The sequence below is a fragment of the Chenopodium album genome, chromosome 19, assembly GCF_948465745.1.
Source record: "Chenopodium album chromosome 19, dcCheAlbu1.1, whole genome shotgun sequence".
Taxonomy (NCBI): Eukaryota; Viridiplantae; Streptophyta; class Magnoliopsida; order Caryophyllales; family Amaranthaceae; genus Chenopodium; species Chenopodium album.
This window is the reverse complement of record NC_137852.1, coordinates 5,217,002-5,230,040: the sequence shown is the minus strand read 5'-3', so window position 1 is coordinate 5,230,040 and position 13,039 is coordinate 5,217,002. Positions and strand designations below refer to the sequence as shown.

Below are 13,039 nucleotides of genomic sequence, written 5' to 3'. Positions count from 1 at the left end.
TATATCAACAACGTAATTCATTATCATTTAATCATTTATACACAAACTATTTTTTCTATATTTGTTTGCAAACCATTTTTTTTGGTTAAAATCCTTCAAGTTACATAATTATGGAGATAAATAGCCTATTTCAAGCATCCTCTTGTACACCAAGTGTTACGAAATCAATGAATTCGAGTTTGTCTCTTGTTTCTCCATCATGCACCTCGATAGGTTTGTTAAGAAGCAGACTTCCTAGGACGAGAAAAGGTTTTACACATACGAGCAAGAAACAACATGTTTATTCGACGAATGTTATATCGTGTAAAAGAATGGAAAGTCAAGGTTCCGGAGGTGGTGGTGGAATGGTGGATGAAGATATGATTGTGCTTCGATTGCGAATCAAGGAACTTGAAATGATGGAAAAGGGTGAAGAGGTTAGTGTACCTTCAAATTGGTTTGAGTGGGAGAAGAAGCATATCATACAATATCAAGGTGGTGTACATGGAGTAATTGGTTTTTTGCAACTTGTTCTTTTGAATTCTAGACCAAGTTTAGCCCTAGGAATCATGGCTTATGGTATATTAAGTGTTTTGTTATCGAGTGGACTGTTAACAGCCCAAATTATAGAGATAATAGATGAAATTACAGCTAGAATTTCTCCATTTTAATTGTTAGATGATCCAATTTATTGTAATAATTCATGTACATTATTTAGTTTGTGCAAAATTTATTTTATGTTATTGTTGAACTTATACTAGATTCCTATTTAGACACATTCTACTAGTTTGTGCAATATTCTTTAACCTATATTAAAACTTAATCAAAAAGACTGATTGATTTATCAGGTGGTTAGAGCTTTCTTCCCGCTATCGAAGAGTTTTAGAATCAACTTTCATCACTCGTCATTGTGGCCTCTTAACACACACACACACACACACACACACACACACACACCCCCCCCCCCCCCCCCACACACACACACAAAAGGCAAAAAACTTAATAAAAGCTCATAATATGGACATTGGGCTGATCATTTGTTTGGAATGTTTGGACTTTCAATTGTTATAACAACATAACTTGGCCTAGGACAAAGCCCACAAGCCCATACAACTAGAAGTTGTAGCCATATTTCTTATTGCTACTATATTCCTTATATTTACGGACTTGATTTTAATTAATTAAATGGTGATAAATAAATCTTATTATTCAAAGGAAAACTCATAAAAATGCCACGTATTCACATCTACAGCATACTGCTAATAAATACTTCGTATAATTAGACTTGCTTGCACCACCATTATCTTAACAAATCAATTAGTACTTTCAAATTTCGAATTATTGGTATTTTAAAATAAAATACTAGAACCTGCCAGTTTGCAAATAAATATTTCAGGCGAAGATATTTGGAAAAATTATTTCATATTAAAAATAATATAGATAGGTAGAGTTCGTGATTGGTTTAACCATTATATCCTTACTAAAATTGAGTGATATAAAGAATTGAAAATGATAACGATTCAACTACTGTATATAAAAGATCTTTACTTAAAAGTGTGTCGTATATGCTTACTTATGACCTTATGAGGTGATGAATAATTCTTTTAGCTTAAAAGTCCCTTTTTAATGCATTTGTCCTATCATTCATTCCTAAGCCTTTTCAAGGTTAAATAAAATGCATTAGGAATATTTCTCTGGTACTTTAATTTGAAGCAGTCCATAAATGTTACTTGTTGTCCATTTCCTTTTTATTCAGAATGACTTTAATTCCATTTGACTTAAAAATGTTGCTTATTATCATCTTCAAACTTAGCTTAACTTGCTGAGCATAATGTATGCCCTGATAATCTGATACTTTTGTATTTTTTTGGTTCTCCCTTTAAAATTCTCTTTGTTGTAGGAAACTTGGTCGTTTCGAAATTTTTGTAATAAATTCTAAGAAGGCTGAACCATTGTTTCTTTGGTATATCAAGAAAAGATGAAAAATGAGAGTTTATATAGTGCTATAATACCATTACTAAAGCTTATCACCTTAACCTTAATTGGTGTTCTTTTAGCACATCCGAAAGCCAAACTAGTACCAAGAGCTACATTTAAGCTCCTAAGCAAGCTTGTATTTGTCCTATTTTTGCCCTGTTTGATTTTCACCAATTTAGGCCAATCTATCACCTTTAAGAACTTCACCCTTTGGTGGTTCATCCCTTTAAATGTCGTTCTCTCAATCGTTATAGGCTCGTTCTTAGGGTACCTTGTAACCATCATATGCCGCCCTCCACCTGAATATGTCCGGTTTACTGTGATCATGACCGCGTTAGGGAACATGGGAAATCTTCCTATAGCTATTATAACCTCGGTTTGTCATTCAAAGAATCATCCCTTTGGAAAAGATTGTGAGAAGAATGGTGTGGCCTATGCTTCTTTTGCTCAATGGGTGGTTGTTGCTCTTGTTTATACCTTTGTTTATCATATGATGGAGCCTCCTTTAGACTACTATGAGGTTGTGGAAGAAACCGATTTTGAAGATGAGATTCAAGATGAGGAATATGATATGATTATTCGCGATGATAATGAGCTAAGTATGCCACTTCTTCATGATGCAGAGTGGCCAGGGATGGATGATAAAGAAATTGATTACTCTAAGACACCCTTTGTTGCTCGAGTCTTTAATTCTTTATTCTTTGATTCCCTTAGATCACTACCCGAGTTAGGGACACTCGAAGAAGGCCGAGAATATGATGATCTTAAATCAAGAAGGTGTTTTCCAGAGCCAAAAATGGTAAGAAAAATCAGGATTGTAGCAGAACAAACACCAATTAAGCACATTCTTAGCCCACCTATAGTTGCTTCTTTCTTAGCCATTATTATTGGTATGGTGCCTGAGCTTAAAGGGTTTGTTTTTGGTGAGGATGCCCCTCTTTCTTTCATAACCGATAGTTTTCAATTCATGGCGAATGCAATGATGCCCTTTGCTATGCTCGTGTTGGGTGGGATGCTAGCCGAGGGTCCAGAGGAGTCTAGGCTCGGTATAAAAACTACTGTGGGGATCATTGTCGCGAGGCTCTTGGTGCTTCCTTTAGCCGGGATTGGAGTGCTTATTTTGGCTGATAAGTTAGGTCTATTGGTTGAAGGTGATCAAATGTATAGGTTTGTGATTTTGCTGCATTATGTTACACCTAGTGCTATATTACTTGGTGCTATTGCTAGCTTAAGGGGTTTTGCAGTGCAAGAAGCATCAGCGCTTTTGTTCTGGCAGCATGTACTTGCTGTTGTTTCAATTTCTGTGTATATTTTCGTGTTCTTTAAGTTTCTTCTCATGTCTTCGCTAACTTAAGGGTTTTTATTAGAGATATGGGAGATCATAGATATTAAAAATATATTGGTGTGATATAAATTCCGATATCTCTAATATCTCATCTCTTACAGGTTCTTAGTGACGGACTAAAATTGTGACTTTTGTTGTAAAAGCATATGTATGTTGTGCCTTGTGGTGATTGTATATGACTTGTTAATACCATAATGAGTTGCTATTATCACTCCCATTGCTTACTCTTTAAAACATTAGTAGATTCTACTTTGATATGGTGGAGATGGCAACTTGAGGGTTTGATTAGTCCTAATCTAATATATATATATATATATAAAGGGGAGTTTTTTCCCGAGATTTTAGAGCGCCACGTAGGATTTTTATTTTTTAAAAATTATTAGAGGGCCACATAGGATTAATATTTTTAAAACGCTACAATAGGATTATGCCACGTAAGATAAATTAACGTGCGGATTATAAATTATAGTTATATCCAATAAATAATTCAAGTGTCACATAAGCATAATTGACCAATGAGATTTTAATAGTTACATTAATTAAATACAAAATATTATCTTTTGAGATTAAGAATTTTATCTAATACTCCCTCTGTTTCAAAATGATGTTCCTGTTTACGAAAATCGATGCAAGTTTTGATCCATTTTTGACCGTAAATATCTTTAATTTCACACTAGCAAAAATTATAAAAGTTAGATAATAATAATCTACTCATTAAGACAAATCAAACTAGATTCCACATGACTATATTTGTTCTTATAAATTAAGAGATTTTTAGAAAATTCTCTCTTATTTTTAAAAAGTTAAAGATTCCAAATAGGAACATCATTGTGGAACGGAGGGAGTATATTAAAACAAATACGGAGAAAATGATATATTACGTACAACTAATAAAATGACAAATGTAATCACATAAATATGAAAAATATTTTTTAAAAAAAAAATAGATCGGTCCGTGCATCGCAGATGCACGAGCTTCATCTAGTTTTATACTTCGTATGATTTGTCACATAAGATTTGGCTTGAAAATGACGATTCCAAATCATTTTGGAAAAAGTAAGAAGCGCACAAAACAAAACCTTTATTATGGATGTATTCAATCAATGCGTATTGCTTTTGGGAGTGTTGAGCAACTAAACATGATCTGCTTTTATAAATATCCATGGTTTGTTGTTGATCATCTTGTATTGGAATAAAGAAGATTATATTTCCTCGATTTGATGTTATTAGTCCAACTGTATTGTAGCTAATTTTTTTTAATCTTTGAAGTTGGTAAAACTAATGTAAATTTAATTTGATCAAGGTTTTAGATATAATCCTCCAAGATTTTTACCAACTAATCTAGTTGACATCCACACATTTTAGTAAATGTTATAAATATAACACGCCACATTTATATGCATGTTGAAACGAATAAAATTAATTGCGCATGATAATTGTACTCGTACTATTTCAACTCCGTTCAACCAACAATCAACTTCAACTAAATGCGAGCTAAGCTAGTTAACAAATGTAGATAAAGGCCGTGTTTAATAAAGAGATTTTTGAAAAGCTTTTAGCTTATTGAACACTATAGAGGTTTGACTATTTTAAAAACTAATTTTATTGTTTGATAAATAGCTAATTAAAAGAGCTTTATAGGATCAAAAAGCTCTTTTATAAAAAAACTCTTTATAAGAGCTTAACACCTAACAATAAACAGGTCTCTATCAAAAACTTTGACACAATCAACTATTTACAACCAGCTAGTCAAAATATCTAATATAACCAGCTAGTCAAACCAGTTAATACAATCAGCTATATTAACTAGCTAATCGCTAATTACCAAACAGGGCAAAAAAATTACTGAATAGATCAAAATTTGACATCAACAATATATAAGTATGTGACTATTATTTTCAAACGGATAGCAACTTGAATCGAATTGGGCTAATTGACCTTAAAAGACAAGATCAAACCAATGAAAGCCCAAAAATTGGAGGAAGCAAACCGTCCACATACTCCACACCACACTTGGTGACAGGCTTGGAACCGTGCGCAATGAGAATTCCAATCACAAATTCTATTATTACAGAATTCCCCCAAATTCCGTTGCTTTAAATCCAACTTTATTCAGAAAACAATTGCAATAACACAATTATAGAAAGATTCGTTACTCAAATAATGCCTTACTTTTTTCATTTTTCTGGTTTTTGTACACTCTTATTATTTAACATAATAACAAGAACAACACGAAGAAGAAGATGAAGATTGTAGGAATAGTAATTTCTGGGCAAAGAAAAGAAAACTACTATTTAAGGAAAGATGGAGTATAGATAACAAAATCCAAACAATACCTTGCTTTTTTGGTTTGTTTAACATAATTTAAAGATAACTATATCAAGAAATCATCGCTTGTAAGTCTTATTTTCTCTCTTCTCTTCCTTTATTATGCTCTTGCATGCCATTAATCTTCTCCTTCCTTCTTCATCAATCAATTTCAAAGGTGGGTTCTTTGATTTTTCTGGGTTTGTTCTGTTTTTATTCCTGTTTCCCAGAAATTCTGGATTATGAGATTAATTATGTGAATGAGTTATTTTAGTAGCTTTGTTGGTGACATGGGGTTTCTTTAAATGTCAACTTATTATGTTTTTGGAACAATTTATTGTATTGATTATCTCTTATTTAGTGATTTCCGTGTCAATTTAGGAAGATATAATCAAGAATTAACTTTTATGGGAGTGCTATTTTGTTAATTTGTCCATTAATTTCTTGCTAATTTTGTGTTGTAATTTTAATGCAGGGTGAATTTTCTTATGAGTTTGTGATATTGTTGATGGAGAACACATTTTGGGTGTCAAAATTTCTTACTTAATTAAGGATTTTGTTGATCAAATGGTGGTGCAATTAATGTGGATTGAGATTAAATTGTGAAAGTACCTTGCAAAGCTAGTTCCTTTTGGTGTTGAACAAGTTTGGGAAAAACATTGTCCTTGGAGATTTCCCTGTACGTACGTATGGACGTTTTGTTCGTCGATTAATGAACTAGCTCGTATTTCCTTTTCGAAGTAAAAACTGTAAACAAGACAAGAAGTGTAGGCATGGAGACAAGTTTTTCATTTGATAGGATGGATGCAGATGATGGGTCATTCCCAAGAAAATTAGCTCAGTGTAGGATTTGCCATGATGAAGATGAATCGTTGAACATGGAAGCACCATGTGCTTGTTGCGGTAGCTTGAAGGTTGGTATTTGGAACAAATGAAGTTGATAATGTCATGTAATAGTTGGTTGTTGGTGTGTGAAATTGAATTTTTGATTTGATCATGTGTCTTATTACTTGTGTATGACTGAAGCTGTGAAGGTGTTTGTATTGCCTTGTTTACAAACATGTTCTGATATGGAAAGAAGTTCTTTGGTGTGTTTGATCACGGTTAATATATGGTGTTCTTGTAGATTAATTTTCATAACATGCTTTATATGCTTGTGTAATTTATGATTTTAGATCTTCCAATCGAACCATAATGTCTGAATAATTGCAGTATGCTCATCGTAGATGTGTACAAATGTGGTGCAATCAAAAGGGTGACACTGTCTGTGAGATTTGCTTGCAGGTTCGCTCTAATCTTCTCCAATTATTTCTTGGTGGTCTAGTCCTTTGGTTAACTGTCCACTGTATTTACTATTAAGTCTCTTCAATTTTATGAGGTTGCAGCCATTTAAGCCTGGATATACTGCGCCACCCCCTAGATTGCCTTTTGCTGTCATTCCCGTGCGTTTGAGGTACCTGTCACTTCTATATAACTACATGCCAATAGGTCTTGTTTATTGTTTCTGAGAAACATGTATATTGCTCTATCAATGATGTTCTTGTATCTCTGAGATTGTCCTCTGAAAGAGCAGAATTGCTGGTGCAAAGCAACTAGTAGTAGTAAATTTAACATTTTTGCTAACTTCTGTAGGGAACCTTGGGAATTTGCGACAAGTAATCAATATAATCATCCATCAATTATTGCTGCACAGAATTTCTTCGATCATAGACTTGATGACTATACCGCTCCCACTGCAAGCATAATTTGTTGTCGGATCATTACAGTCATAGTAATTCCTCTTTCTCCTTGCTTGGTTTTTGCATATCTAAACTTGCTTGAATTGTAAACATACTTCTGCTATCACACGAGTGTCATTATTGGGGCTATGGAGGATAAAAAAACCTACATTTTACTAGTTTTATTATGTGCTGTCTAGAATTTTGGTTATTATAAATTACAGCAAAATATATAATTCATGACTCGCATCCTTACCTCTACTGTCTAGCTGTTCTCCCTCTTCCTCATCTTAACTATCTAGTTAAAAAAATGTCAATACAGTAATCTCCAGTGCAAGTGATGAATCTTCTGCAATGAACTTTTTTAATCTTTTCTTCTGCCACCATATTCAGTGGGTAGAGGAATGCAGTGTTACAGAGTCTATTTACACACCTTTCTTCATGTAGTTTTTGTCTGCACGGAAGAATGACAATCATTTCATGCATAGAGAATGACATATTTTGCTTTTGTTTCTTTGCAAGCAGTTTATGATTTTGGTTGTTCTACGCCATACTCTTCCTATTGTATATAGTGGTGCTGAAGAATACTCTTTTACCTTATACACAGTGAGTTACCTTTAATTTATCCCTTTTAGCATGGTGGTGGTGGTATAGATGTGTCAGTATAATATCAGATTTTTAAGCTGTTTAAACTACTTGCAGTTATTGATGCTGAGGACCATTGCTATTCTTCTGCCGATGTTTGTCATGCTTAAAGCATGCAGCATTATACGCCATCATAGGAGACACCGACAGGCAGTGAAGTATGAAATCCCTGCTATAGTCTTTCAGATGTGAAAGATTGGCCTTCTTTCACTCGTATGGTATATAATCTAGAGTTATCCCCTCAACTGCTCTGTAATGTACTTCACATTTGAAACATGTCGTTCCAATCTTATATTGTTTTGTTTCAAATCTAATTGTATGATGCCTTAGTAGAAAGATTATATGATCACTTCTTTGGCCATCAATCATTTCAGCACTTCTTTTGCCATATAGAATCTGTGAGCGATAAGAAGATTGCACATACTCTTCACGATGTACTAATTGTTTTTCCTCTTTTACCCTACAGACACCTGCAGCATATTATCACGCTTCATCAGATGAAGAAAATGAGCTAGCACAGCCACAGATCTCAGCTCATGTTATCCGCATTCAGTAATTTACATGATGATCATCATCTGAAAGTGCAGACCTTCACTGGTATCTGATTAATCATAACATTCATAAGCGCCTGACCAATTCCAAATCAAATGATCTTTTGTCAAACCAAATGCACATATTCTTCGATACAGCATGAAGGAGCTATTGTGGTCTTGTCTCTTGTGGAAGTCATAGAGAAATGAAGGATGTCATTTCGTCAGCAAATGACTCATAGGAAGGAAGTAGTATCTCGCGTTTAGGAAATGTAAATAGTAGTATCTCAGTATCTGTATATAAACTCATTTATAAGAAGCTCTTTAATCTCAGGCCTTAATGGTTAGAAAAATCCGAAAATCAGGTTGGAAAAGATTAAACATGCAAGTACAAGCAGTGAAGCACAAATGTTGCTTTGACTATTGTACAAGTCCAACCACCGCCCCTAATTCTTCAACATTGCATGGTACCTTAAATTGTAGCAAGTCATTTATCTACCGAGCACTCGAGCAATGAGGGTTGGCAAACCACCAAGAGTGGTTGAAATTAGCATTCACGCTAATTATGCATAGGAGTGTCTATTAATTCTAACGTACATAGGGACAAAATAGGTATTTTTCTGATGATACACGGAGGTGTTTAAGCCGTTTAACTCATAGGCAATCGCTTCATATGTGATACATAGGATATTACTCCTAAACAGAATTGAGGTTTAAGCCGTTTAACCCTCTAACTTCACCTTCCCAATTCCCACGTACTCCGCACCTCGTAATTGGGAGGAGGCAGCTTCTAAATTTAAGGGGCTAATAATTTGCCTTAATGGGCACCCCTTAGGTTCAGATAATGCAAGTCATACTCACCCATGGTTGGTGATCCAATATGACTTCAAATCAATCCAAATCCAAAGTATAATTATTCAATTTTAAGTATATTATGACTTAAACCACTTAAATTTAACCTAACATAACTTGTCATTTTTACTTCACCATCTAATAATGATACGAATACTATGAATTGATAATAAACCGAGGTTCATTATTTAAAAATTATCATAGGGACATGATAGGTATTTTTCTAACCGAAAACCGATACGACATAAACAAAAGGTTCAACCCGATTCTGATTAAGCTAAAAGCTCACTAGTTCACTACTTTTGGTTACCAAAATTTCTTCTTCAGGTTTAAACCTCTCTTTGCTAAAAAAATACAAAAAATGCTACAGCGACGCATCGGAGCAGCCGCCATTTCCGCCGTCCGCCGTTTTTCAGCGGCGGCTGAGGCTTTACCGGCGGAATCTTCCGGCAAGAAAACCACCGTAACCACGGCAGCAGAGGCTTCGACGTCGAAATCTTCCGGCAAGAAAACCACCCCAACAACCTCTTCTTCTTCAAGTGGAGGCAGAGATACACTGGGAAGAAGGCTGCTTTCACTGATACACCCAAAACGCAGCGCAGTGGTCACTATTCGTCAATGGAAGGAGGAAGGTCATACTGTTCGCAAGTATGAGCTTAATCGTATTGTTCGTGAGCTTCGTAAACTCAGGCGCTTCAAACATGCCCTTGAGGTTTATCTCTCTCTTTTCGATTTAGGGTTTATGTGGGGTTTTAAAAAAATTGATTTTGTGTTTTGGGTTTTTTTTTAAGTTGAAATTGGTTGTTTTTGTTAGAATGATTGATGGTTTTATCTTGTATGTATGAGAATTAATAATTTGAGCATTTTTGCTGAGTAGGGTATTTGATTTTTGCTTGGAAGTTGTATGTTAATATATATCATTGAGATATTGATTGAGCATTTGGATGAAGTAAACCTAGGAATGAATGCAAGTTTTAATATTTTGTCATATTGATAAACTAATGTATTTGAGGCTTTGCCAAACTATGCATCATCATTGCTAGAATTTGCGATTGTTTATCCACTCCCTATGATTCTAATTGACGAGGAATTCATTTTTTAGAATAAGAATTGGTAATGAGGGTCTCAAAGGGAAGATAGACGAGTCGATTTGGTAATGAGGGTCTCAAAGGGACGATGGACTGTTCGATTTGCATTAGGAGTGGTGAAAGAGTGGATTAACTTGTCAATTAACATGTTTGATACTTCGATGAATAGACAATAGCTAGAGAAAATTGACCCCAATTTGATGATTATCAGTATCAGAAATGCTGCACTCCCTAGTGATTTTTAGGAAGAGCACTCTAAGAGAGAATATTTTTATTTTTTTCGTTTTGGGATTTCTAATGTTTTAGCCTTTAAGGGCAGCGGTGTTGCTTTCTGATTATAGTGAGCTGTGTCCTGTTTGTGATGAACATAAGATTTATGAAACGAAATGAGGTGATTGTATACCGTGTAAAGAAATTGTGAACTAAATTTTAATGTCAGCTTGTGGTGCTGTGTGTGCTTAAGACTTACAAGCATTATTTCATGAACAGAATTTTTTCGTCTATTTGAAGATATGTTGATATTTTAGATAGAGTTTTGATTCATTTAATTGCTTAGGTTAGTGAATGGATGAGAACTCAAGAAGATATCAAGCTGTTGTGTGGAGATTATGCTGTTCATTTGGATTTGATTGCTAAAATCCGCGGCTTGGATAGTGCTGAGAAGTTTTTTGAAGATATACCTGAAACAATGAGAGCTGAACCTACACTTTCTGCGCTGTTGCACAACTATGTACAGCATCGTGCCTATGATAAAGCTGAGGCGCTGATGGTTAAGATGGCAGAATGCAGTTATGTGAGCTCCCCCCTTCCTTATAATCACATGATGTCCATGTACAAGGAGATTGGAAAATTGGAGAAGATTCCTGAGCTGATGGAAGAGTTGAAAAAGAATACAAAACCAGATATTGTCTCGTACAATCTGTGGTTAACCACATGCCAGTTTCAGAACGATGTTAAAACTGCAGAAAATGTTTTCCTTGAAATGAAGAAGGCCAAAATTGAGCCTGATTGGATGACATTTAGCATATTGACCAGTTTGTATACTAAGAAGGGAATGAATGACAAAGCCGAGTGTTCTTTAAAGGAAATGGAGAGTAGGATATCCCGCAAAAATCGTTCTGCATATTCTTCTCTTATCAGTTTGTATACAAATTTAGAAAAGAAAAATGAAGTCTATAATACATGGAAGAAGATGAAGTCAGTGTTCCGCAAATTGAATGATTCAGAATACACCTGCATAATAGCTTCCCTAATAAAGCTCAAAGAACTGAAAGATGCTGAGAAATTTTACGATGAGTGGGAATTAGTTTCTACAAGTGGTGATTCCCGTGTCCCTAATTTACTCATGGGAGCCTACATCAACGCAAACCATATGGAAAAAGCCACAGAATTTTTTGATCGATTCACACAGAAAGGCATTAAGCCTAGTTACACCACTTGGGAGCTTCTCACTAGTGGTTATCTTAAACTGAAGCAGGTAGATCAAGTTCTAGACTGTTTCAAAAAAGCTATCACCAGTGTCAAGAAATGGGAACCCAATTTGACATTCATTCGTGAGATTTACAAGCTTTTAGAGGAGCAGGAGAGTATTGAAGGAGCTGAAGATATGCTTACAGTGCTCCGTAATACTGGGTATGTAACCACAGAGATCTACAACATGTTGCTCCAAACTTATGCTAGTGCTGGGAAGATGCCACCTATAATTGAAGAAAGGATGACAGAGGACAAGGTTTTGTTAAATGAAGAGACCAAGGAACTCATCAGGCTAACAAGCACGATGTGTGTTGCTGATGTTTCAAGCTGTTTATCTTGAGCTTTAGCAAATTTGGTGTATCAGGCTAACAAGCACAATAAATGCAACAAGCAAAGAAATGCCGTTGTCACGGTCTAAATGAAGTTAAAGGTTAGAGTAATGCATCTGGCAAGGCGACTGAATGTGTGCTTGAAGTGAAAGCATCTGCAGCAAGAACAGGTGATTGACCAGCATTTAAGGACTAAATGAGTGCATGACTTCCGCAGATTCTTGAATTTTTGGTACTCGAGCCTCATGCTTTATTATATTTTCAGATCTATGCCTATGCTTTTATATACATCTATACAATCAATACAGTACTCCAGCTATCTGATTGGGAATTGCTCAAGCTACAGAATGCCAATTTTGATTGTGAGATCAAAGTTTGGACAATTAAGCAGTGATATTATTGACTGGTGTTGTTTGTTCGATTACTTGCATCCTTCCATGTCTTAACTTGGTCCTTTGTTCTTGATCTTTAAATAACTGCTGTTGTTCAATTGGTATATAAGTAGGGCTAGCTATCGGCGGATTTTCCAACAGGATCCAAGAAGAGAATCAATAATGGTTTCCTGCTGAATGATTTCAATCCGAGTAAAAAATGATTTGTGGATTTTCCAACAGGATTCAGTTGACGTTTTGTATAACAAACCACACAGCTGTATTTTAAATGATCCTTTCATAATTTCATCAAGTTTGGACAATCCAAATTTGTTTTTGATTTATGTATGCAACCAAATTTTTTTTTCTTCTTTTATTTCAACTAGAAATCAATCTTTTATTTCACTTTATTTAATCAACAAATC

General features: G+C 34.9%; 2 protein-coding genes and 1 pseudogene across 4 annotated transcripts; all 3 read left to right on the top strand.

The window, feature by feature from the left end:
- The first annotated feature begins 1,957 nt into the window (after positions 1 to 1,957).
- LOC145595671 (protein PIN-LIKES 2 pseudogene) lies at positions 1,958 to 3,363 on the top strand (annotated as a pseudogene).
- A 2,996-nt stretch (positions 3,364 to 6,359) lies between these two features.
- On the top strand, positions 6,360 to 8,869 carry LOC145595070 (uncharacterized). Of its 3 annotated transcripts, none has more exons than XM_081651425.1 (7): positions 6,360 to 6,522; positions 6,821 to 6,892; positions 6,994 to 7,061; positions 7,241 to 7,379; positions 7,852 to 7,932; positions 8,029 to 8,189; positions 8,438 to 8,869. In XM_081651425.1, exons 1-6 carry the CDS (start codon positions 6,382 to 6,384, stop codon positions 8,161 to 8,163), a joined length of 636 nt encoding a protein of 211 aa, XP_081507551.1. In that variant the 5' UTR covers positions 6,360 to 6,381; the 3' UTR covers positions 8,164 to 8,189; positions 8,438 to 8,869. The 3 variants fall into 3 exon arrangements, with proteins under 3 accessions (XP_081507551.1, XP_081507550.1, XP_081507552.1); XM_081651424.1 differs by having other exon boundaries at positions 6,361 to 6,522; positions 8,029 to 8,121; positions 8,438 to 8,867; XM_081651426.1 differs by having other exon boundaries at positions 6,384 to 6,522; positions 6,835 to 6,892; positions 8,029 to 8,121; positions 8,438 to 8,867.
- Positions 8,870 to 9,709: 840 nt separating this feature from the next.
- Positions 9,710 to 12,667, top strand: LOC145595310 (pentatricopeptide repeat-containing protein At4g02820, mitochondrial-like). The gene is made up of 2 exons (XM_081651701.1): positions 9,710 to 10,065; positions 10,998 to 12,667. Exons 1-2 carry the CDS (start codon positions 9,715 to 9,717, stop codon positions 12,252 to 12,254), a joined length of 1,608 nt encoding a protein of 535 aa, XP_081507827.1. The 5' UTR covers positions 9,710 to 9,714; the 3' UTR covers positions 12,255 to 12,667.
- The last annotated feature ends 372 nt before the right edge of the window (positions 12,668 to 13,039 follow it).

Coding starts and splice junctions, on each gene's coding strand:
- LOC145595070 (XM_081651424.1), top strand. CDS start 6,382: ATGGAGACAAGTTTTTCATTTGATAGGATGGATGCAGATGATGGGTCA. Junction 6,893..6,993: donor TCTGTGAGATTTGCTTGCAG/GTTCGCTCTAAT, acceptor ATGAGGTTGCAG/CCATTTAAGCCTGGATATAC. Junction 7,062..7,240: donor GTCATTCCCGTGCGTTTGAG/GTACCTGTCACT, acceptor TAACTTCTGTAG/GGAACCTTGGGAATTTGCGA.
- LOC145595310 (XM_081651701.1), top strand. CDS start 9,715: ATGCTACAGCGACGCATCGGAGCAGCCGCCATTTCCGCCGTCCGCCGT. Junction 10,066..10,997: donor GCTTCAAACATGCCCTTGAG/GTTTATCTCTCT, acceptor TTAATTGCTTAG/GTTAGTGAATGGATGAGAAC.